The following is a 25615-nucleotide window of genomic DNA, read 5'->3' as shown; positions in this document are numbered from 1 at the left end:
ACCCTGCCCTGCTCCCCGATGACTCCCCCCACCCCCTATCCCGCTGACAGCAGGCTGGGCACCCTGAGTTCTGTGAGTAACACTTGCACACCCAGCAGAGCCCTGGGGAGCCTGCGGGCCCTGGGGAGGCCTCGGTTGGTTCTGGGAACTGAGAGTTCAACTCTGGCTGGAGGACAGGGTGCTGGTGGGTGGGTGGGGCCACCGAGCAGGCCTGTGGCCTTGTCCTGGGAAGTGTCCCGCGGCCCAAGGGCAGGGGGAGCTCCACAGCTCACTGGAGCCACCTGGGGGGTACCTGTAGGGGGATGCAGGCATGGAGGGGGTGTGCTCGTGCTCGTGGGGGCCCGTGTGTGGCAGAGGTGTACAGGTGTGTTAACACAGGTGCTTAAGGAGCACGGGGCCCAAGCAGCCGCTGCCTCTCTCTGGTCCTGACATTGCCCAGCTGCTGGCTCTGATCGGGTGGGCCCCGGGACTGCTGGGACCCATCCGGTCCCCCATAGGGATCCCTGAATGGAGGTGCTAGTCTGTCCTGGTTTAGCGTTGGCCTGTGAGGGGACGCGTTCTGACCGGCACCCAGCCCTGGGGGTCCTTTCCCCGGCTCCAGAGGACCTGAGTAGGGCCATGGCGCTGCGACAGGGCATGGGACATTCGTCGGGTGAACAGTCCAGCCCGGCCCTGTGCCAGCCTCCTGCTGACAGAAGGTGGAGAGCCCACTTACGAGTTTGGGGACAGAGAGGGAGGGACTGTCTTCCACGGTTTGGCGCCGGGGGGGGGGGTGTTGCTGGGAAGGCCAGGGAGAAGGCATTTGCCATCTTAAATAATAGAGCATTCTGTTTACTTCCAGCCCTTTCTTCCTCAGTATTTGGGGATATGTTTTGGCGGGAGCTCATTCGTGGACTTTTCTGTCCACTCTGTGAACAGGTTTCTCACCCGTCAGGACCACACTGTCGGACTCAGGCTGCTCGCCGGGTGGCTGAGCAAGGCACGTGACGTGAGACTGTCTGGGGGTGACCCAGGTGGACAGTCAGCCATGGGGGGGCAGCCGGCTCTGGGATGGGGGTGCCCTTTAGGGACACTGAGGCGGGCATGCAGAGTCACACGCCCAGGAGAACCTGCTGTTTTAGGGGTGCTCAGGCCCAGCCCTGCTCCACACGGGCACTGTCTAAGCACCTTACCTCATCCGGAAAAGGGCTCCCCTGGGCCCTGTCAGTGGTATGAGTCTGTACAGCTCATTCTGGAGTCTGGGGCCTGGGGCTCCGGCTTCTTGTCCCTTCCGAGCCCCTTTTTCTGTGACTGTTCTGTTCATCGGTGGGGACGGGTGTGGGGGTGGTTATTGCTGGTGTTCTGCTCCGTGGAAACTTGCTGTGCCCTTCGTGAATGTTCCAGTATTTCTCCCACCTCATGCCCCGCCTGGGACAGCAAATCGCCATCATCTCGTGGACTGTGATTCTGGTGCATTCCTTAGGCCTGGCTTTCCCTGTGTCGTCTGTGGGTGGCTCTCACCGGTCCTGACAGACTGGTCTTGGTAATGTCAGGGTCTTCCCCCCACCACCTCTGCTGCCCAGCCAGCCACTTCCCATCTTGGTGCAGCCATCGGTTCCCCGGGACCTTGAGCCTTTTTGTGTGCGAACAAAGATGGTCTTCCTTTCCCCACACAAAGCCGTTGTTCCCACCGTAGATCTTGGAAATGATTTCACATCAGCCCTTTGGGCTGCCTCATTCTGTTTAATGGCTACATGATATACCATTAACTGGTCTTAAATCCTTCCCTTAACCAGCTCTCTACTGATGTTTCTGGAACATGCCTTGGTGATGAAATGCCCTAGTGCATGCATCTGTGTGCACACGTGGGGGGTTCTGTGGGACAGATACCTGGAAGTAGAGACACCGAGTTCATGTGTTCTTGATTTTGCTGGTGTCCGGTTTCCTCCCATAGAGTCGAGCTGGTTACACTCCCACCAACAGAGCTGGTCCGTCATCCTCCACTTTTGGACATGCTTCTTCTCATCAGTTGAATTTGGCCTTGAGTTCTGGAAAATCGGGGGCTGCACCCCTAGCTGGTTCCCCATTCTGTAGTGTTTGCTGCTGGCGCTCAGGGCCCTGGCAAGGGCAGCGTCTGTGCCAGGCTCACGCAGCCTGTCTGGACCTTGACCCCAGGCCACCTCGCTTCTGTCTGGCGCTCATGTGTTCACACCTTGCCCTTCTCTTCTGAGCTCCCCGTGCTGTGGGGGCCTGACCACCCCAGCCTGAGGTCATGGGTTTAAATAACAGGTCTGAAGAGCAACGAGGCTGAGGGGCAGAGCACATCATTTTCCTTTCTCTGGCTCTGACAAATCATGCCAGAGGTCAGGCAGTATCTTGGTCCTTCTGGAATGGCAAAGGCTGGCACCCATGCCTCTAATACCAGCTCTGTGCCAGACACGCTGCTCAGGCTTGTCCCTTCCAAGTTCAGCCCCTGGGCCTCGCATGCCAATAGACGGGTCACTGCAGAACTCAAAACCAGCCCCGCCCCTCCTCGGCTGGAGACCCTGTTGCTTTAGGATCATGTCCAGACTCCCTGGCTGCTGTGTCTCCAGCTGTCTGTCCCGCTTTCTGCCTTACGTAAACTCCTCTTTGAGACCTACGTCTCCCCGGTCATGTGGGGCTCCCTCCTCCCATGCCTTTCCTTGTGCTGTCCCCTCTGCCTGGAATGCCTGTTCTCCTCGTGGTCCATGCCGGTGACCCTTGGTGGTTCAGCCACCCTGGCCTCCGGAAACCCTCTCTCTTGCCCTTCTGCTTCCCACTCTGCTTCCCTCCGCCTGCGGCTAGATTAGTGCCCCGACCCGTACCCCTGCGCGTTCCCGCGTGGCGACAGGATCATTCCCTGCATCTCTCCGCACTTAGGAGCTCCTGGTGAGGATGGGTGGAATGCGGCCTCCCTGAGCTTGCAGAGGTACCCCCACTCTGGTGTGCACACGCGTGCGTGCACACGCACACACACACGCACACACACACGAGTGCGCACACATAGGGGCTCCCTCCCTTCCTGGCTTCGTGCTCTCTGGGAGGCCTCAGGCTGAGTGCTCAGACACTGGCTATCTCTCCAGAATAGGATGAGGGTTGATTAAGACCAAGGTGGCTGAGGACATGGCAGCCCCGTTCTCTCCAAGGAGCCATTTTAGAAAAGTTAGAGACGTGGCAGGTGAGGAGGTGCCTTCCCCATGCCAGGGCTGAGTCTGTGAGAACTGGGGAGTTGTCTTAGTGGCTGCTCTGAAAGGCAGTCTGGGTATGTGTGGTCTTGCTTGAGCTGGTGAACTGATGTCTGTCCCCGACGCAGAGCCGTTGGCCGTCTGTCATTCGTGTGCCTGTCCCGCTCACTCTCTTCCCTCCACTGTCATGGGCACGCATGTCACTGTCCTAAGGAGACTGGGTTCTGCTCAGTCACTGCACTGTGTATGCCCGAGGGCCACAGGTCCTAGACTCCAGGGCCCTGAGAGGTTTTTTCATTCATTTATCTCTTCACAGCCTCCAAGGATCCTAGGACTTCAAAGTCAGAAAGGATATTATAAAAATGCATTATTCCAGCCTATTTGTTTTGTTGGTGGGAAAACTGAGGTACAAATGATTTAAGTGGTTTTCAGAAGCACGCATAAAGTTAATGACAGTGTTAAGACTTGAACTGAAACTTCTTGACGGTCTTCGCCTTAACTTTTGCAGTGTCTTAGGGTCCATGTGCTGGAATTGGGATCGGCCAGGTGGTGCTGGGTGGAAAGAGGTGCTCAGCCAGTGATTGGAAGGCTTAAGCCTTGGCTGATGGTCAGGGACTGTTACATAGGTTGTGTACTGCACAGCTCAGTGGCAAACTACGTGAATGTCATCCTGTGTGGCTGGACTTGGCAGTCCTGCCCCTGGTATGTATTAGATGCTGCCACAGCCTTCTCTTGGCCCACGGGTTAGCTGCATGAATCTCTAGCCCCAGCCCTATGCCAGACCCGGCTACCTCTTCAGACGCCTGGCCCGTGATTCTTGAATAGCCATGGGTGCTTTGGTTTAGCCAGCACCGAGGTTGGCTGCCTGGCACATTGTGTTGCACCAAGACACCTGGGTCTAGCATGGATTGCTCAGGCTCTCTGCGGTTTTCTGTGGGGTGTAATGAACAGACAGGTATTCTGGGTGGTGCCAGGAAGGCTTTGCCTGGGGAACATTTGGCCCTGGCTTCAGTTGATTTCATGTCCATGAACGTGAAATCTTTTGATTTCATGGCTTCGGTAGTCTGCCCAGAGTGTTTGTTAGCTCTCCTGCCCAGCAAGCTTTGCTCAGCATGGGTCATGACCTCATGATGCGGAGCTGATCTCCCAGGAACGTGTTTCACTTTCTGCAGAAGCATACCATGCCTTTGAAGGTGTGATTGCCCGTGACACCATTTCATCTATTAGTCTTCCTCCCGCTGGTCCTACTCAGCAGGCGTCTGCTGCAGGCATCCTGTGCGTTCAAACCCTACACGTATCTTCCCTCAGTGCCATGTGGATCTTCATCCCAGAGGCCGTTGTGGGCTCTAGCGTCTGGTCATGTCATTTTTGTACTCTCCTCTAAGAGTGGCTGTCTTCTGGTGGTTGTTAGTTTGTCTATGATCCAGGGTTGGGAACGGAAGCAGAGACTCTAGCCCACTGTGGTCGCTCCTTGGGACGTTTGGGACAGAATGAGCCAGGGAGGACCCTGGGGTAGTAGAAGGAGCAGATGAGGTCATGGTCTCATCTCTGCCCCTTCCCCATGTCACCTCTGGCTAGTTTCTGCTTCTTTCTCCTTTCTGAAGAGACCGGCTGGACTAAGTGACCTTAGTCTCTCAAGGTCTGACCATCTGTGACTCTGCTCCTGGGAAAGGAACTTGGGAGCTCTGTTGCCATTTTTTCTGGGGTGCTTCGCAGCCTAGGCTTGGGTTGGCTGACTGTGAGAAAGACTTAGTTTTCTTTCTTCAACATAAATTTTAAAAGAATGCACATGAGAAATTCTAGCTGTAGCTAAAATTGAGATGCCTCTCCTTTAGCCAGGGCCCTCCATGCCTTGTCTTGCCAGCTAGAGGGCTCTGGAACCAGATGGCCTGGATCCTGGGAGAGCCTGGGCCAGGTACCGAGGGGCTCAGAACCTTAGTTTCTCTACCTGTCAAATGGGGCTGCTGATGGGACCTACTGCATAGGGTTGTTCTGAGGAATGAGTGTGTCCATTCCTCAAAGTGTGTACAACAGTCTGGTACTTGGTGAGCATTCCGGAAAAGTTAGCTCCTATCATTACCATTATTACTGTAATTATTAATAATAACTCCTTCTGGCATCTTGCCAGGACCTCCATCACAGTGGTAAGACTTTAGGAACTGGATGCTTCCTGTCTTTCATCCACCACTTGGTGTGGAAGGAGCGAGTTCAAAGGCCAGCCTTTGTGGCCATCAGCTGGAAGGTCTGGCCTCGGGTTGTGCTCTCAGGAAGAGTCAGAAGGAGTGAGATTATGCTGAGTAAGCCCAAGGTTACCTCTTTTCCCATAAAAGCCCGGTGAGTAATTTTTAACAGCCACAGGGAAGAACGTCAGGTCTTCCCCAGCATCTGTTTAGTGACTGAGCGCTCACGGAAACACACAAACTCTGACTCATGGGGTCTTAAGGAATTAGCCTGGAGCATTTGTTCCGTGCATGGCGTGTGGGGTACGCCTTGGGTGCCCATGCTTGTCTGACTTCTGGAACTAAGTGATGATCAGGACTCTGCATCCCACTGGGGTTAGTGCAAAAGGCTGTTGTGGTCCCCAAGTACCGCCTCAATTGGTGGTGATGGCTGCCGCGGCCCCGGGGAGGTGTGGTGGGTGGGTGCCCCCCTTTCTATCCTTGATCTACCCCGCAGGGGAGGCTGGAGTCCCAGAGAGTGTAAGTGCAAGGCAGGCCACACAGCAGAGCGGGAACTGGAGCAGGTCCTTGCTGTTTGAATAGTCCGGTGCTTTGGTTCGTTCTTTATCTTTTTTTTTTTTTTTTTAATGCATTGAAGATAATACACACAGAAAGCTGTACAGATAAGTGAGCAGCTTCATGAATTTTGCAAACCAGATACACCACCTATCCATGACCAGATCAAACAACAGAGCAGAGCTGCTCCCTAGAGCCACTCCTGGGCTCCCCAACTCTTTCCCTGCCTTTTCCTGACCTGCCCTGCCCCTTCTTTCTCTTTGCATTCTCAGTGAGGACCTGCTATCCTGCTGTCCTCTCATGAGACCTCTTCCTGGGGGGTGGGGAACAGGGACTCTGGAAGGAAGGAGGCTGGAGATGAACTTTCTCCAACAAGTTGAATGCTCTCAAATCCCTGTTCCATCAGTGGCTTCCAGCCTGGTCCTCCCACACTGCTCCTGGCCAGCAGGGTTTTTCTGGAACTCACTTCAGTCCTCTAATTCTCCTCCTAGAAACCACCTCCGCCTCTCCCTCCAGCCTTCAGGTTAACGTGCAGAATGCTTGGCAGGGGAACCTGGCACTTAGCTTGCCCAGCCCTACATGTGACTCCTTTTTTAGCCTTCCCCATGCAGCTTCCTGTCCCACCTCACTGGAGATGGAGAGTTCTGGAACATAGGCGGGGCTCACTCTTGCTGCAGTGCTTGCATAAGATTTGCTCTATAAGTGCAAATACTCAGGAAGCTCTCGTTCAGATAGCCAGCCTTCCCCAGAGACCCGGTAGAGGCTGCTCCATCCACAGGAGGTCTGGGCAGCTCGCAGCCTCTTCCCTCTCAACCACCACCCCCTGCCCCCTGCAGGCCCCAGGCTTTGGTCCTCTCTTTCCTGTTCTAGACCTGCCCGACTGAATTGTGCACAGGTTATCCAGCACTTAGGTTCAAAAAGGGTCCTTAGACTTTGTGGGAATTAAAAAGCACTTTAGCCACATAACTTGTTGGGGTAGGTGACAGGGTTGCAGTGCAGAAGCTGTGGGGTTGACCTTGTAACGGGTGGTTTCGAATCCTGGCAAAGCCCCAGCTGGTTGTGTGACCTTGAGCCGGTCACTTTGCCTCGGTCAGAGACTCAGCTTTTTCATCTATAAAATGGGAATAAAAATATAGTTGTTTATGCTACAGGCTACAGAGATTGCTTTGAGAATCAAATCTAGCGTTTATTTTGTATGACTGCAGCTTTGGAAAAATCAGAAAATTGGTTTCTTTTGTGTACTGTGGTAGATTTCTGTGATTGCTACCTTTAGAACTTCTGTGCTTGAGCGGCTGAGAAGTTTTGTGATCTTTTGCATTCTTACCCCAAGAATATCTGGTGTGTAATCCAAGGGAGATGAAAACATTAGTCCACACAGAAACCTGTGTCCAGATGTTCATAGTAGCGCTACTCGTAGTAACCCCAAGGTGAAAACAAGCCAGAGACCCGTCCCCTGATGAACGCATGAACAGATCCGGTATTTCCACACGGTGGAGCATTGTTCAGACACGTGTCACGGCAGGGATGAACCCTGAAAACATTACGCTCAGTGAAAGAAGCCAGTCCCAAAAGACCGCACTTGATTCTGTTCGTATGAAATGTCCAGAATAGGCAAGTCTGTAGAGACAGAAAGTGGTTTCCAAGGGCTGGGGGGGAATGTGTGAATTGAAACGGAGAGCTCAAACATACGGAATTTTTTTTTTTTTTTGAGGTGATGAAAATGTCTTAAAATTAACCGTGCAGATGGTTGCACAGCTCTGTCGACGTATTAAAATCCTTGGACTATAATTTGTAAGTGGGTAAATCGCATGGTATTTGAAATCTATCTCAATAAACCTGTTTTTTTTTTTTTTTTTTTTTTAAAAACATCCTGTGAGGTAGGAGCTGCTCCAGTCCCCATGTTATAGATGAGGACCAAGGCTTTTGGAGGCAGAGTCACAGGCGGGAAAGACGGGATTCTACCCCAGTTCTCACCGCCTCTGGCTCCCATGCATGTAACCTTTTCACAGGATTGGCCTTCACCTTACAGAGGTGCCAGAGGCCTAGAGAGGAGAAGGGGCTTCCAGGGCTCTGTGTGGTGCTGCTGCTTCTATCCCAGCTCCCCCGACCCTACTGGAACAGTCCACTGGGCCTGAGTTTCCCAGTCCTGCCATGGAGGTTAGAGGTTAGGCTGTGCTGGCTGATGGCCTTTCAGTGGCTGGGTCATGAGCACCACAAGGTAAGGCTCTGTGCCAGGTCTCAGGTGAGTGGTGTCCTTGACGCGCAAAAGCTCCTAATGTTGAGAACATAGAGTTTACTTTTTCTTTTCTACTTTTGGTACCGTATCTTAAGAAACTACTGTCTGATTCAAGGCCACGAAGAGGTACACCCGTGCATTCTTCTACGAGTTCTGTAGTTTGAGCTCTCATCTCATCTCACCTCATTTTTATATTAAAGGACATCGTGCTTAAAAAAGAGTATTTTCCCAGCAATGCGCATGTCGCCAGCCGGTCCTAGGTAAATGGTGGCTGCTGTTATTTAAAAATTATGGTGATGATTATTTTTATTTATTATCTTTTCCATAATCTCTCACTGCATTTCCCATCGGGCTGGCTGCCTCCCGCTCCTTCGGGAAAGATAGTGTTGGTGTTTGAATCGGTCTCTGGCACAACTAGGGGTGTGTGGGCTTGAAGAAAGGAGGGGCTGGTTATTTCACCCTCCCTTCCATTCTGTCCCCAGTTTTTTTGTTACACAAAATTTAAAAATACTCGAGAGAAGGCTGCAGCCCCCTCCCCCGTCCCGCCACCCAGCTTCACGAAGTAGCCACATGCGACCACTCTCGTTTTCTCCTGCCTCACCTACGTTTCTCACCATCCGCCGTGCCTGGTTACTTTGAAGCAGATTCCAGGCATCATATCTAATCTGTAAATAATTTTAGTATGTATCTCTAAAAAATGAATCACCGCTTTCTAAAAAGGGGCCTGCAGCGGTTGGGGGTGGGGTGGGCCAGAACGTCCCCTATGTCTGAGAACTGAGGGGGTGGGAACTGGGCACGGGCACTTCTCTCCACGCCCCCATAAGGGACCGGCTGGCTGGGTGCCACTGGCATTGTGGGCTCTGCCAGGACCTGTCCACAGAGGGATGCGCCCTGCAGCCTGGGCTGCCACAGGCCAGGGGATTGTGTGGTGCTCTGGGCGTCAGCGGGAGGGTTGGCCCCATCCAGAAGAGCCCTGTCGTTCTCCCCAGGTGCAGGGCTGGCCTGCCCCACAGTCTGCTGCATGGGGCATGGCTGGGTGAGCTCAGAGACCTTGGGCCAGGTGCGGTGCCGAGAGCCCATGTGCTGTCCAACTGTGAGAATCCTCTTTTTTTCAGTCTGGGTCTTGTTGCCCAAAGTAGCTCCCTGAGATGGGTTTTATTTAAAATGCAGGGGCGCCTGGGTGGCTCAGTCGGTTAAGTGTCCCAACTCTGGAGTTTGGCTCAGGTCATGATCTCAGGGTCAGGAGATCGAGCCCCAGGTCAGGTTTCACACTCAGGGTGGGGCGGGGGTGTGTGTGTGTGTTTGAGATTTGCGCTCTCCCTCACCCTCTGTCCCTCCCGTGTGTGTACATGTGTGTGTGCTCGCTCACTCTCTAATAGATAGGTGGGTCTTTGGGAATAAAAATGCCCATTTTGCACACCAGGAAACAATCTCAGAGATAAACTGCAGTTTCTTTCACAGACATAGGGTAAGTGCAAGAGGCAGGATTTGAACTTGGGACTTCTGCCTGCATTTTCTGTCAGATAAGAGCAAACCCTTGCATCGGCCGGCTTGTTTCCTGTCTGTACATGGAACCGCAAAGGAAATGGTGTCTGTGGCGCCCCCGATCCTCTCGTTGGGCTCACTCTCGCAGTGGGGAAGCGTCGACTTCCTCCAGCCCAGCAGAGAGGGCTCTGGGTCCCTCCTGGCACCATCATCCCTTGGGCCTGGGGGCCGGGGGCACCTGGCCAGCCTCTGCCCCTTTGTCCCCTCCACAAACAGTCTGCGCTCTCTAGCCCTCCTCCTGGCCCCCTGATGGGGGCTGTGTCTGCTCTCCCCCCTTTTCAGTCTGCCTCGAGCCGGGCTGGCCCTTGGTCATGTCCAGGCTCCCTTTGTAGGTGTTCCGTGGCGGGTACTCTAAATGAACATGTGTTTACCATTTGCCATGGAGACCGTTTGGGCCTTTCTTCTTCTGAGTCGTGATAAAATGGTACAGGGCGCTCACCCTTCCAGCAATTTATTTGGTAATTCTAAGAGTCTTGTGAAAAATGCATGAGGCCTGTGGTACAATAGATAAGCTAAAAGGCTTGGAAGGAAATCCACTTGTGGATAGCGGGGCGATTGGAAAAACTCTTTCTTTGCCCTCTCTGTCCTCGTCCCCAAAGAGATCATGTTTAGGAATAATTCTTCTGTTAATACTGATGCATTCATCCCGGGTCAAAAGCTTGTTGGCGCCTGCTTGTCAGATATTTTCCCCCTTCGTTTCTTCTAACTTCTTTCCCTCGTGAGTTTGGCTTAAATTCATGTCTTGATGATTCGGAGTTCTCTCTTTAAAGGTCGCTGCCCTAACGCAGAAAAGTGCAACCAGATCCAACAACTACTCGGATACTCTTCTTGGGGCTGGGGGGTGGGGGTGGATTTTCGAGGGGGAGGAAGGAGCATGTGTGGACTTCAGGGGACTCAGTTGTTGGGGGAGACCTGGGCCAGCCCACCGAGGCGAGCACCTCTGATACCACCCCGTTGCTGAAGGCAGGCAGCCAGAAGCACGTGGCTTCTACAGCAGCCGCCGTGTGTGGCCCTGAAGTCTGCCTCCATAAGCACCAGTCCCCCGTTTTTGTTTGTTTGTTTTGTTTTTTTAAGATTTTATTTATTTATTTGACAGAGAGAGATCACAAATAGACAGAGAGGCAGGCAGAGAGAGAGGAGGAAGCAGGCTCCCCGCCGAGCAGAGAGCCAAATGTGGGGCTTGATCCCAGGACCCTTGGGTCATGACCTGAGCCGAAGGCAGAGGCTTTAACCCACTGAGCCACCCAGGCGCCCCCAGTCCTCCGTTTTTTCCAGTGTAGGCTTTTAAGTTGCAGATGAGGGAACTGAGGCCTAGAGAAGCCAAGTGGCCTGCCCAGGGTGACCCTGGAAGGTGATTGACAGTGGGAGCCTGGGTTTCTTGAGTCCTGGGCCCTCACTCCTTCCTCTGCACTGGGTTGCTTTCTGGCATGTTGGGGTAGGAGAGGAGGAGGGGTTGTGGGGACAGTTCAGTGCGTTTAGGTTGTAACCTGGAACATGGACTCGTTGGCCACGATTATAGATCCAGTAAGGGGAAGCCCAGAAGGCTTTCATTCATCGGTGTGTCTTTAGTACTCTGCACGATGCCCTGGGCACCGTGAGTGATACGCACTTTGTCGTGTGGATCACCTTTTAACACGAAGAGAGTAATGCAATTTTATAAGTATGCGGGAACCTTGGTGTCTCGTGAATGACATTGTCTTATGGCAGTGTAGACCTGGGCCAACGGAACGGTGTTGACAGCGGGTACTTGCTGATGGGGAGCCTGCCATGGAGAGATGCAGGCACTTAGGCAAGGCTGAGGCTAGAGAGAGGAAGTCTAGGCATGGCCCCCGGCCTGAAGGCAGCTCTGGATACTCCTTCCTTGAGGACACTTCTCAGCTTGTCTTCGTGGCCCTGGTGGGTGGCAGATGTGGACTCGCCCACATCAGCTGACAGTCTTGTCCTGTATAAGCAGGGAAGTGGGCCAGGAACTGGGGTGACTCGCTGATGGCTGCCTCTCTCTCTCGGGATGAGGGGGAAGGTGGCTTGTCTTCTCTGTTTGTATCTATAGCATGGGTATGTGGGGAGAGGCGCCGAGAGCGTGCTGGCCCCACAGAGTTCATGGGTGGGAAGATGGGCAGAAGGGCTCCCCACCAGCACGTACCGGCCACCCTTTAGGAACAGAGAAGTTTTTTTAAACTTTCAAAGAAAAAGATACAAATAAGCCCATAAGCAGATACTCTGGTATGAAACCCAAGGTGGGGAGCAGATTTCAGAGGAGAAGGAGATAGAAATCTCTGGCTTTGTGTTGAGAGCTCTTAAAAATGATTACTAGGAACCAAAATAGGTTCACTGAAAAAAAGAGTAATTCCAAATGGCGCTTTCTTTTTTGTTGATAAGGCTGACTTGAAAAGAAGCATTGTGGCTTTCTCCTTGGCCTTTGTTGACCTCGCAGACTGATCTTATAGACTGGGTGGGCAGGGGAATGAATTTAGCTGGTGTGTTCATTCCCTGGGGCGGCCTTGACAAAGTACCACGAACTGGGTGGCTTAAAACAACAGGGACTTTTTCCTCTCACAGTTAAGGAGGCTCAAAGTCTGAAGTCAAGGTGTCTGCAGGGTTGGTTCCTTCTGGAGGCGCTGAGAGAGAATCTGTCCCATGCTGCTGTCCTGCCTTCCCGCGGTGGCCAGTGGTCCTTGGCAGGCACGACATCAGTCACTGTCTCTGCCTTCAGATGGCCTTCTCCCTGTGTGTCTCTTTCCAGACTTCCCCCATCTTAAAGACACCAGTCAATGGATTAGGGTCCATCGTAATCCTCTGTGGCCTCATTTTAGTTTGCTTCCATCTGTAGAGACACTATTTCCAAATAAGGTCACACTCACAAGCACCAGGGCTTAGGACTCGAACAGATCTGTTGAGGACACAATTCAGCTCACAATAACAACAGCTGGTGAATGGCCTCCCTTCCACCCAGCCTTTCCTCTTAGCCCCTCTCTTGTTCCTCCAGCGTTCCATATTTTTGTTCTTGGAATCCGTGTTCTGGGGCCAGGCGGGTGGTCCCATTTACTGCATCTGCCTGCCCAGCTGTCATGGCCCACGGATGTGGCTTGGGCTCCTGCGGTCACAGAGGTGTTGAGAGGCAGGGCTGGGATCCTTGTGTTCCTTTCCCAGACACCTTTTGCCCAGTCTCTTGTTGAATTTTGTCAGAGACGGTAGTTTCTCGTCTCCCAGGGGCCTAACTGTTATTTCCCCAGGGAGACCCTAAATTCCTGAAAGGCTGGTTTGGCCACAGTCTTGCTTGAGTGTTTGCAGTCTACCCTGAGGCTAGTGGGTAGAGAAGAAGCACGTTGTAGGGGGTACCTGAGGGTCGGGGGCCGCCCTGGGGTGGGTTTGTCATCCTGCCTTCCACACTGATCCTCGCCTGAATCCCAGCATTCATTCCGCTCTCGCTGGCCCTGCCCCAGAATCCTTATCCGTGCAGGGCTCTGGGCCCCTCTCCTTGAGTGTCATCCACAGGGGCAGCAGAGCCAGTTTCAGGTGAGGCTTTATCCGGGAGCCAAACGAGTTGACCGGAGCCTGCTTGCGCTCCTTTTCTTGGCTCTGTTCTCTCAGGCTGGCCTCTCGTTCTCAGTTCTGGCTTTGCCAGGCCTCTCCCTCAGATTTCAGGGTGACTGCTCCCAGCTGCCTGGTCCCCTCGGTGTGGGAGAGAATGGTCTTATCCCAGCATTCCTAGCGAGAGCACTGAGCCTGCGTCTGATTGGGCCGACTCGGGTCACATGCCCTGTTCTGGAGCCTATGGCCAGGGTGGAAGGTGCTGATTGGTCTAACCAGCATCATGTGATCCCATTGGGGCCAAGAGCATGAAGGCATCCTCCTCAAACTTGTGAAGTCAGGGCTGGGGGACGGAGGGAGGGAGGAGAAGGGGGATGGATGCCGTGAGGGCATGTCGGATGGAATGTTGTGGAAGACTCGTTTCTAACTCGGCCTTCAGCCTCCAACCAGAAGAGGTGTGTTTTCCTTTCAGGAGTACATCGATGCGCACCCTGAGACCATTGTCCTGGACCCCCTTCCCGCCATCAGGACCCTCCTTGACCGCTCCAAGTCCTATGAGCTCATCCGGAAGATCGAGGCCTACATGAAAGGTAGGGACACACGTGGCTTGGCCCACATCGCATGTGGCCCCCCTCCCCCCCCGCAGTGACAGGGTGGTCGTTGCATGGGGGTGGGAGGAGGGGGGTGTCTGATCATTTTTAAGCCCTTTGGGGCAGGAAGGAGTTGAATTCCCCAGGGGCACACGTTCTTGGGAGGGCCTCGCTCCTCCTCTGACCAGCAGAATTAGGAAATAAAAGCCCCAGGGTGCTCTTCGGGAAAGAGCGGCTGCAGCCACTTCAAGATGGTTTTGTTTTGTTGTCTTGAACCCACAGAGTGGTGATGAAGTGTCCCGATAACATAGTGGTTAGAGAGCAGGGCTGTGTGCAGAATAGCGGAGCAGCAGGCCAGGAAGGGGAGTTGTGTAACCGGGCAATGGAGACAAACAGAGAGATTGAAGGGCCTTTAATCAAAGCCGTGGAGATGTGTCATGTGGCGGCTGGACCTCACGGGGTACGCTCTGTTCTCGACTCAGAAGCCTCCCGCTTAGCTGCGGGAGCTTTTCCTGCCAGCAACATCCTCTCGTCCCTGAGGACTCTTTCTCCCCACCTTCCTGGGCCCGGCCGCTCCGGAGAAGTTGGACGGCCTTCCCAAGGTGTTTGTTTTTGTGAGAAGGGCTTTTTTTGGAAAGAGTCCTGTTAACAGTAACGTAGCTCTCTTTGCCTGGCCCTGCGTTCCCTGCTGAGAGTTCTCGTTTAATTTTGAGGAAAGGCAGCCCCCACTCCTGCCATCTAGACCATGACGGTGGCTCGCCTGGCCCTGACCTGGGTGGTGACTTGGCCAGCCCTTGTTTCGTGTGACAGTGGGACCGGTGGGAAGAGTTTGGCTGGCTGGACCAGGGCTCAGCCTTCTCCTTGTGCTCTGAAAGTGGGGGCGGTCACCCTCCCCATTTTGCAGACGGTAGTGGAGACTGAGAGCTTAGCAGACGGGCCCGCATCACACAGCCTGCGTGTGGCAGAATCAGCATCCCGCCAGGTTCCCCCGACTCAGGCTGTCAGCTCGCAGCCCCTAAGCTTAACTTACGTGTCCGTGGCCAGATGGCTGTGGATCTAGCAAGCACCTGTCCTCATGGACCTTGGCCATGAGAGTTGGCGAGTCCTTGCTTCTCTAGGGAGCATGCCCTGTGGAAGAGCTGGGTGTTGGACGGGCCGTCCTGGAGGGGGTCTCAGGGCCTATTCCTGAGGGTGCCTGGTGTTCAGCAGGTGACGTAAAGCCTGGCCCCCAAGCAGCAGGCCTTTTCAGCATGCCGACACCCTTTTCCTCTTGGGTGTGGAATGGTCAATGATGATGTCAGCTTCCCTTTGCTTTGCCTTCCTTCCCTGGGTCCGACTAGAACTCTCAGACGAGAAGAAAGATCTGTAGGGATGTTCCGGCTAAACTTCGGTTCTGGAAAGGAAATCCCAGGAGTTGTGTGCGTTGGACACCAGCTGTGTGTGAAGGGACAGGAGATGAATCCGATCCTGATGAGAAGGGCTGCTTAGTGAGTGGGAGGAGTCGTGGGTCAGCGGCCACATCTCATGTCCTCAAGTCCACGAGATGTGTACCAATGGGGTCAGGGAAGTCACCGCTGAGAAGATTTTTTTCAGAGCAAAGAGCACAGGTTTTGGGGGGAGACAGACTGAGGTCCTATCTGAATCTGGGATGTTGCTGCTGTTGTGCCCTTGGCCGAGTCCTTTTACCTAGCTTAGGCCTGTTTCCTGTTAAGATGTTGATAATAAGTGGTTTGTCCTCAGGGTCTGCGGTTGAGATAACTGGGATGACGTCTGGTGAGCACTTAGCATGGGTCCTGGCCCATGGGGTCACCTGGGAATGTCAGCGGCTGGCACAGCTCCCCTTATGTTGGAAGGGGCTGATCTCGGAGTCTCTCTCAGTTTTCATGGGTAGAGAATCAGGGCTGGCGTCAAGGGTGAGTCTGGGCCCGGAGTGGGACTGTGCACAGTCAGGGGCAGGGGACCAGTGATGGGTTGTGCTTGTGCGTGCCTCAGACGTTGGGTCAGTGTCAGGGACGTGGGATGCCTCGTGCAGTTGGGGACGTCGTTCGTGGGCACCCATCAAAGGCGTGTGAGCTGCTGAGCGAGGACATGAGCGTACATTTTAGATCAGTGCAGACATGGCCTAGAGACAGGTTCCAGTGGCCGTTACCTATATCCTGGTGTAAAGGTGACCCACACAGAGCCACATGTGTGTCGGGCTGGTGACCGTACCCCTGTGGGGAGAGAATCAGCCTCCACTCTGCTGGGTCCAAGAAACCTCAACCCCAGGGGCCCTCAGCCCAGGAGCTGCCTGCAGGGCAGGGGCGGGTGGTATGCGGTGGGGAAGCCCCTCCATGCCGGGCAGGAACGTGTTGGCCGAACCCTAAGGCAGGCTTGGTCCTAGGCCAGCAGGAATTGTTTTGTGGGTGGGCCGTGACCGCTGTACCCTGGATTTCCTTTATTGTGCATGGAGCCAGGCTGGCACTCTTCCAGGAGGGTGGGCAGAAGCTGGGATTTCCTGGGGCCTTTTCCTGACCCCCTCCCCACCCCCACGGCCGTTTTTATGGAAGCAGTGCTGGCTCTCGCCCGCCAGCCTCCCAGAGCCAGGGCTCCTCCCCGCAGGTGCAGAGAACCTTCTCCGGGAGGCATATCCCCAGCACCCCCCCGCCCCCCTCCTGCTATTCCTGGAGGCAGCCCAGTTAAGCGTGCTGCAAATGGCCATAATTACCTTGTAAGTTCCGCAGACAGTTAGAGCAGCCCAAGTGACACTGCTTTAGCACCGGAAGAAGGGGCTTGCTGGAGACCTCCTGGGGGTGTCACCGTCCTTCATGCCAGGGTGGCTGTGCCTGCCTCAGAGAGCCAGGGCAGCTGCACAGTAAGGCCGGGGGAGGCTGCCGTGGGGAGGTGCCCAGAGCTCCCTGCTCTGCAGCGGGGGTGGCGGCCTCCCCGGTAGGCGGCGGAGCACTTGGAGCGGGGGTCCACGCTCTGGGTCCACGCAGAGCGTCAGCTGTGGAGACAGGGGAGGCCCGCTGCCCGGAGCCCCCAGCTCCCAGTCTGAGTATCTCGGCGCCAACTTGATTCCTTGCTCCCAGGGTCCATCCTCTTCTAGTTCAGAGCCCAGAGGGGAGGTGGGATTCTTTTGGTGCCTCAGACCCATCAGTCTCAAACCTGCCCATTTGCTCAGCCCTGAAGTTGCCGTAGCAACAGAGACCTGAAATAACGGTGGCTTAAGTGAGATAGAGCTTCATTTCTCTCTCATGGAGCAGCCCAGAGGAAGGACCCAGACTTCTTCCAGCTGATTGTTCTGTGATGCGAGCCTGCTGGTCCACGTGGTGCTGCTGAAACTCCAGCCATCATGCCCAGGGTCTAGACCTGCGGGTTGGGAGGGACAGAGGAAAAGGAATCCAGGGGAGATAGCGGTAGTTATCTTTTTAAGGAAAGGCTCTGACAGCCACGACACAGTGCTCAGTCCACACATCACTGGCCAGGACTGAGTCCCACACGGAGCTGCAGGGGAGTTGGGAAATGTGGGTTTTATTCTGGGCCCCCATGTGCTCAGCTGAAATTGGGAGCTTTGCCACTGTGGAAGAAGGGGGAGAACGAGTTCCGAGGGACACCAAGTTGTCTGTCACCTTACCTTCCGAGAAGTGGGTTGCTACCTGGGGAACCCAGGAGTGAATGACTCTTGGAATGAGACCATTCCTCCTCCAGCTGGCCGGGGGGCACTAGCCTCAGCCTGTGACCCTAGCAGTAAATTCCTTCCACACAGCAGCTCAAAGCAGTGTGAGGTCCCTAGGCTTGCAGAGTGACCCACCCCAGAGCATTTGGGCCATGGGGTTCTCTAATTGAGTGACTGTTTGTGGGCGGGGCTGCACCCCCACCCCTTAGCCAGAGGCACAAATGGCACTGAACCTGGATCCAGTTCAAACCAAGGGCAGGAACCTCCCAGAAATGGAACATTGACTGGCACAGGCATGGGGGAGGGCAGGTGAGGCTGGGTCAACAAGTCATGATTGCCGAGCACGCATCTGCAGGGCTCTTCTCTCCCTGCCACCTGCTTTGCTGCATAGCTTTGCTGCATAAGGCCAAGATTTTGAGATGGAAGCCCCGAGACCAGGGCCTGGCTCTGCCACTGCAGGGCAAGGCTCTAGCTTCCTCCTGAACTGGCCAAAGCGATACGAGAGAAAGCTGTGCTGTGTTGGAGGACACAAGCTGGTGTTCTCAGCCCTGGGGGGTGGCGGTGGGCCGTGGCTGATGGAGAGCATTAGGCCACAGGACAGAGGGCTCGAGAGACCCTTCAGAGCTGGTGACAGTGGTGGGTGATGGGTGACATGTGCTCTGGAGGTGACAGATGGCCTTCGGGACACCAGGCCTCCCTGGGGAGGGAGGTACACAGCACGGATGGGAGCATTTCTGCCTGTGGTTTTATGGGAGTTTAATCAGGGCTCATTTTGGAGGCTGCTGGGAAACTGGATTGAAAAACGGAGTGATCTAGACAGCAAGTGAAGAGAAAGGAACATTCCTCAGAGCCTGGAGGACTCATTGCCCACATAGCCTCCGTTGGGCGAGGACTGTGGGGTGGGAGGGCCCGTGGTGGAGCTGGGGGCGGGGCATAGGCCTGTGGGTGGGAAAGGAGAGGCCGGGGAGGGGGCCTGGAGTCAAGGCTTGGGCCTCAGACCTGCCTGTGTCCCCTGCGTTGTGTGGCCTGCGCAGGTCACTTTCCTGTCTGAGCTTGCTCTGTCAGCATGCGGTAGGTCCTGGGGGAGCACCTGCTGCGTGCCAGGCGCTGCTGGGAGCACAGCACGCCCCAGCTGAGTGCATCCGCAGCGTAGCCGGTGAGAAAGGTTCCAAACCGAAGTGCGTGTCCCTTCAGGCCACAGAGCTGGGATTTGAACACAGTCCTGTCTGTCTGTGCTCTTAGCTGGTGGTTCCTGAACCCGTGGGCGTACTGCGGCCTCCAACCCCACCGTCCCTGACAGCAGGGACCAGCTGAGGTCAAAGCCGAAGCCCGGATGGTTGTCTAGTGGGGCTCTGCTGCCTGGGGACAGGTGCACTTCCACTGCCAGCCAGTGGCACTCTGGGGCGCCCTCTGGTGTTCAGGAGATGATGGCCCAGAGAAGGTCAGGGGTTTGCTTGACAGAGGATCAGAGTCCCTGTCTGCTAGAGTAACCGAGGAGCTGGGAGTCCAGTCGGTTCCCTTTGAGAGCAGTCACACACAGTCGTGGAAGAGAACAGACTTTGGCACTGACAGACCTGGGCTCAGCGCTCCTCATTTGATGTGGGCCTCTCTGAGTCATTGGTGCACCTGTCCCCGGGGTGGGGGGCTGCCGTCACCTCCCTGGGGGGTGGTATAGCAGGTCTGGCCTTATTCATGGCAGTGGGTGTGGCCCAGGATTCGGTGTCAGAATCACTCCTGCTGGGTGCCCGGGTTCTAGGTGGGAGGCGTGTGGTAGAAGCTGGGAGGGGGTAAGGGGGCCTGGAGTCATGAAGGACAAGGAGGACGGGAGGGAACGCACCCTAAGGACTGTTGCTCCCAAATCAGCCAGCCGCCAGCCTGATTTTGTGCAGGAGGCCAGAGTTTTGGATAAGCCCTCCATGAAAATGCTTCATAACTATTGAGTTAACTTCTCGGGAGGCCTCGCTGCCTGCCTGTGTCTCCCTGGAGTGTCAGCGGGTCCAGCCCACCGTGCTGAGGCCAAGGGGATGGGACCAGGCCAGGCCGGGACCAATTCCCAGAGCAGGTGGCCATGCGAGTGGCACAGCCTCTACAAGCTGCGCTGGGGATGGGGACTTTGGGTAGGTGCTCGGCTCCTGGTTTTCCTCTTGGACTTTGGAGCCTGGGGGAGAAACACCATCCAGGTTTCCAGCGACCTGGGTAGAGACACCCGAGTGCGGCCAGCGGTGGAGGGGTCTGCGGAGCAGGATGGTGGGTTGAGCGCCCCCTGCAGGCCAGGCTGAGGGAGGCACGTTCCTGGCGTCTGGGCCTGAACCCCAGCTGTGCCCTGGTGAATCTTCCTTTTGTCACCTGCCAAGAGGAGGTCGATGCCCTTCCCCAGGGGGCTGAGGGGATAATCCTCAGGACCAGGTCTGGCCCTGGGCGGGCAGCTCCTCCTCTCCTTGTTGTGAGCCCTCCTAGCACAGCTGGGCTCTTCCCCTTGGGGGCGAGAGAGTGGAGCTCGAGAGAGACAACGGTTTGCCAAGTCTTCATGTCCGGCTCTGAGTTGACTCCAAAGCTGAGCCTCCTTCCTACACCAGATGCAGCAAATTCTCCAGATCCCACCCATCCCTGTGCCCTCTGCTGACCCTGGGTGGGGTCTGCTCCTGTCCCTGGCTCCATCCAGGTCAGAGGCCACGCCGGCTGCATGGGCCTGGGAGGGACTCTGCATCTCTCCCTTCTCCATCCACCTCCCTACCCACTCCTCCTCAGCTCTCAGAGGTCCCCTTCTAAGGTGAGGCTGTGTGTCGCCCCCACAGGGACCCACGAATCCCGAGAGTGTTCGGCCCTGTTGGCCTGACTCACAGTACAGACTGAAGAGCCCAGAGCACAGGGAGGACACCCCACAGGCTCACGTCTGCTCGCCGCCAGTCCCCTCATCCGCCCCCACAGGCCCAGGCCTGCTCATTCTCTTCTGGCCAGAGAGCTGTTTCCTTGGCATCCCCTTGCCCTGGCCTGCCTGCCTCGGGGGTAGAGCGGTACCTTGGGGAACGAGCAGACCCCAGCCCACTCTTCAGCAGCTGCCGTCTTGCCACACTCCTGCATTCCAGAGGGCCAGGGTGGGGCCCAGAGGGCAGTGGCCCCTCTTCCCCGGAGACACAGACTCAGCTTCTGCCTTAGAGTTCTCCGGGTGCAGGCGTCCTGGTGCTGAGGCCCATGGGCTAGTCCTGCCAGGCCAGAGGGAGCAGTGACTCCCTCCAGGGGGAGGGTGCAAGTGTCCCCTTGCTCCCTGTTTTCTAGAGTTCTACCAGAAGCCAGCATCCCAAAGCTGGGATGTTCTGACCAAATGACCGCAGGCTGGCCCCTGGCTCCCCACTCTCCACTGTTCCTTCAGGCGGCCGTGGCGTGTCCGATGGGGGTGCCCCCTCCATGCTGCGCTGGCAGTCCTCTGCCACATTCCTCACTTCCTCTGCCACGCTGCAGGACACAGGACCGGAGGCTCCGAGGAGAGATGGAGGGAACGAAGTGAGCTCTCATGGTGCCTGGTTGCAGGCCCATCCCAAACCCCCCCTGGAGGATACCAGGCCCATTCTTGGAAAGAACTTTACTGTTTGTGCTCCAAGCTTCTGACTGGGCCTTCCCAGCCATTGGGACTATAGCAGTGAGATGGGGGCCTTCAGCACAGGTGCCTCCCTTTAGCCCCATCTAGCTCAGCACCTCTGCACGAGCTACCCGGCTTCTTGCTCGTCTGCTGGGAAGCCCTGTCTCCTCCTGACCCACAGACTCACCCCTCCACCCCTCCTGAGGGACCCCACCAGGCTCTGATGGCTCCTGCAAGCCACTCTTTTCTTACCTGCAAATGCAGGGCTGCCCCTGGGCCAGCTGGAGAGCTGGACGCTGGTTCTCTTTGAGACCCTAGCTCCCCTTTCTGGAGTTTCTTTGCGCTTGTGACGACCAACGCCTCCAGACTGGAGACTCCCAGGAGTCCGTCCCCTGCTTCCCCCATCACACTCAGAGTCTCCCAGGTCCCATGTAAAAGTTCTCAATGGCTCTTCCCTGGGACAGAGCCATTCTCTTCTCAAAACATACTTGTGTTGGTCATTCGATCAGAAAGTGTCACACAACAGTCATTTACACGTTAGTGTGAATTTAAGGCCAACTTAGTGTCTTTCCAACTAAAAGAGATCTTGAGCTCTCAGTGCCTCTGAAGCTTTTCCATATCTTTAAAGATGAGAAAAGGGGCCCAGAGAGGCTGTAGGACTGACCCAGAACCCACCGATGCCTTCTGTTCGCAGTTCAGTGCCCTCTCCAGGGGACCTGCCCCTCTGCTGCAATCTTCCCAGAAGCATTACAGGTCACACCACCTGGGTTCAGGTGCTGTCCTGACCCCTCACTGATTTAGGCAAGTTATTTCACCGTACTGAGCCTCAGTTTTCCTCTCCGAGAGGGGGGATAATAACAGTAGCACCTTTCTCATAGGGTCGTTGAAAGGATTAAATGTGCATTTAAGGCATAAATACCCTGAGGACGGTAATTCTCCCAGGTGACCCCGCACGGTGGGTGTCAGACCCCCACCCTGTGTGTTGTGACCTTACTAGTCTTGGGTTCCTGCACTTCTGGTCAGCGCTGGATTTGTGCTGACCTTCTGGATTGTGGGCCTTGTGACCCCAATGGGATCCAGGCCCCTCCAGGGCAGTGCTCCCCACCCCCGTCCATCCTCCCCGAACACCCAGCCCCACGTTTGTAAATTCGTCACCTGGGTTTTTTTCCCTAAATGAGAGTCTGCAGGGTGACCCATCTTGTAGTCCACGCAGGGCTCTCATCCTGTCTTCCTGGCTTCTTGACGTACATTACAGGTGTATTACTTGTAGTAATTTATTAGTAATGAAGTTCACCTTATACAGTTTTTAGTGTAGTTATTTATTTTTAAGTAATTTTACATTTACCAAAAATCTTGGAAATCAGCTCGCAGAGTTCCCATAGACCCTCATTATGCCCTTCCCCTGGCTGCATCTTGAGGTCGTGCTCCCCGTGATCGTGGTACAGTTCTCTGACCCAGGGACCTCGCATCAGCAGCGGGCCAGCGTGTCCCCAGCTGCCCCGCTGTGACCCTTCTTCTGGTTGTCCTCTGTGGCCTCCTCGCTTCCAGGCCAGGGTCTCAGGCTGTTTGTCTCTCACGACCATGACACTCGGAAGGGCCCTGCTTTGGCCTGGACTTCTGGGACGTTCCCCGGTGTTGCTGGATTTGGTTGACGTTCCGCATTTTGGGCAGGAATGCCACACCGGCGATGCCTCTCCCTCCTTTGCCCCTCCTGTCTACCAGGAGGGCATGAGCTTGATGTGGGGCCCATCTGGTTAACCAGTCATTTGGTCAGAATGCTGTCTGCATTTCTCCCCTGTTCACTTCTGTTTTTCTCTTTGTCGTTGGCAGTGATCTTTTAAGGAGACCCTTAGCAGATGTCCTGTTTCTTGTCATACTTTTGCCTGGTATTTTAGCATCCATTGATGGTTTTCGATGACAGGAGTTGCTGCGGTGGTATTTGTCAAATGGTCGTTATGTTGAATTTTAAAAAGTCAGCGTGCCTCTCTTCCAACGCGGACTTCTGCAGACATTCACAGGGGACACTTTGCAGAGCCCTAGCATCATCTCATTTGTAAGTAAAGGGAAAGGCAAAGATGAGAATTAAGAAGGAAGAAGAAAGGGGGATTGTGTTGGAGAAGCTTCTTTGCTACAGAACTTCTCAGAAACTTTAGCATGTGATTGTGAATCTTGAGTCTTCTAGAGGGTGGTGTACTGAGTTTTACCACTGAAGGTGAGACACCCTGGTAGTTTATATCCCACTAATAAGGGGGAAAGTGCTCATTAAATTGTGATACGCGGTCAATAATGATACACATCTTAACCTCAGAGATAGAAAATGAGAAACCGCATGTCTTCGAATCGGTGGAATATGGCACTATTTGACGTGTTCCACGTCATCGGTTGTAGGTCCTCTGCTTCCTCTTTGTAGGGCTTCTGTGAGAGCCTTGCTGCACCCAACACACTTTAGGAATTCCCAGACCTAGGAATTCAGGATTCCCTGATTGTCGGTGACTCACGTCCCAGAGGCTGCTGCTTTGAGCAGTGTGGAATCCATCTTTCTAGACCCTTCTCGTACACGTACAAATACAGATTTATGTACTTAAAAATAGAAGCAGCATCATATTACGTGTATTCTCGTAAAACTTGTCTTTTCCCCAACTTCGTATCTGTCTTGCCTTCTTTCCATGGCCCATAAAAGAAGAGGGAGATGGGTCCGCGTGGCTCTTTTTGGTGGCGGCTTAACATTTCAGCACGTGATTGAAAGAATCACCATTTACTCCATCACGTCGAGCTTGTAAGGTCATTCTCTTTTAATTGTTTTTGTTAACTGGGCTGTGGTAAGCATAGATCTTTGCATATTTCTGTTAAATTAATCCTTAGAAGTACACTTTTTCAGAGATTTTTTTTTTTAAAGATTTTATTGTTTTTATCTGACACAGAGAGAGAGAGAGAGAGAGTGGGAGGGGCAGAGGGAGAAGCAGACTCCCCGCCGAGCAGGAAGACCGATGTGGGGCTCGATCCCAGGACCCTAGGATCATGACCTGAGCTGAAAGCAGACACGTAACCGACTGAGCCACCCAGGCGCCCCTCAGAGATTCTTATAAACATCCCTTCACGGGCAGGTACTGCTGGATTGCTCTTCAGAAAGTCTGAGTGGATTTCAGTCTTCCGTGCCCGTCTGCCAGGGAAATGATACCTATCTTAATTTGCACGGTTTCCATCCTCGACCAGATGGAGCATTTCTTCATTCGCTAATTGGCCCTTTGCATTTCTTCCATGTGTGAATCTCTTCCTGTCATTTGCCCACTTTTCTACTGGGTTGTTAGTCTTTCTGTTATCGATTGGTTAGAGCCCTTTTTGGATTAAGGAACTTGTCTCCTTGTTTAAAATACAGACTGGGGGGGGTGCCTGGGTGGCTCAGTCTTTAAGCCTCTGCCTTCGGCTCAAGTCATGATCCTAGGGTCCTGGGATCAATCCATGTGTCAGGTTCCCTGCTTGGTGGGCAGCCTGCTTCTTCCTCTCCCATTCCCCCTGCTCATGTGACACATTCTCTCTGACAAATAAATAAATAAAATCTCTCTCTTTTTTTTTAAGATTTTATTTATTTATTTGACAGAGATCACAAGTAGACAGAGAGGCAGGCAGAGAGAGAGAGAGGAGGAAGCAGGCTCCCTGCTGAGCAGAGAGCCCAATGTGGGGCTCGATCCCAGGACCCTGAGATCATGACCTGAGCCAAAGGCAGAGGCTTTAACCCACTGAGCCACCCAGGCGCCCCATAAATAAATAAAATCTTTAAAAAAAATACGGACTGTGTTTCATTGGTGGAAGCCTTCATATTTGCACTGGAGCCAAGCTGACATTTTCTGTTCTGCTTTTAGAATATGTCCTGCCAGAGAGAGCACTTTAAACATTATTTTTGAAACGTCTTAAAAACAAAAAAAAGGCTGTGAAATTTGAGGAGTTGGGGCTGAGCGGGGGCAGTGAGTGTCTGCCTTGGTCCGGAAGGGGCCATAAATCGTTGGACCCAGCTGCCATGAAGCTAATCCACGTTGCCAGCAGCCGTTTTCATCAGCAGGAACGGGGCTCAGGAATGTCTGTGTCGCTGCCCGGGCCGTGTTTGGCTCCGCTGTTCCTGGCCTTTTGGAACACCCAAGTGCAAATGGCGCTCTGGGTCCTGGAGATGAAACAGGTCATCCGTGAAGTCCGACGGGACATCTTCCAGTGTCGTGTCCCCCTACCCCCACCTTGACACCCCACCTATAGCCAGAGAGCCCGAGGACTGGTCCTGGCAGGACATTGGCAGCTGCAGCAAAGGCCATAGTGCCCCTCGGAGCCTCCAGGAGCAGGGGAGGGGCTGCAGCCGCCAGTGGAATGTGCCCTCTGCCCTCTGTCTCCAGTGACACAGTCGAGTCAGGGACCCCTGTCAGGGCCGTGGCCCCCTGCCCCCTGCCTTTGGAAGAAGACTCTGCCAGGGGAGTTTTCACTGTGCGGCCTCAGAGGGCTCTGACTGTGACCAAGAATGCCATCAGGCCTGCGAACATTTCGTCTCTGTCACATTTCCTCAGCTCGTTGCTGA

The 25615-nt window shown here is 54.5% G+C and overlaps 1 protein-coding gene across 1 annotated transcript in view; it reads left to right on the top strand.

The window, feature by feature from the left end:
- The window catches only part of LOC111148744 (inositol-tetrakisphosphate 1-kinase), a 165601-nt gene that overhangs the window by 109357 nt on the left and 30629 nt on the right, over nucleotides 1-25615 (top strand). Inside the window, exon 5 of the mRNA XM_022505534.1 lies at nucleotides 13705-13822. Within this exon, the coding sequence (XP_022361242.1) occupies nucleotides 13705-13822 (118 nt within the window). The remainder of the gene's footprint in view (nucleotides 1-13704; nucleotides 13823-25615) is intronic.

The sequence above is a fragment of the Enhydra lutris genome, unplaced genomic scaffold (genome assembly GCF_002288905.1).
Source record: "Enhydra lutris kenyoni isolate GAN:26980312 unplaced genomic scaffold, ASM228890v2 scaffoldscaffold20, whole genome shotgun sequence".
NCBI lineage: Eukaryota > Metazoa > Chordata > Mammalia > Carnivora > Mustelidae > Enhydra > Enhydra lutris.
This window is presented reverse-complemented; position numbering and strand designations above follow the sequence as displayed.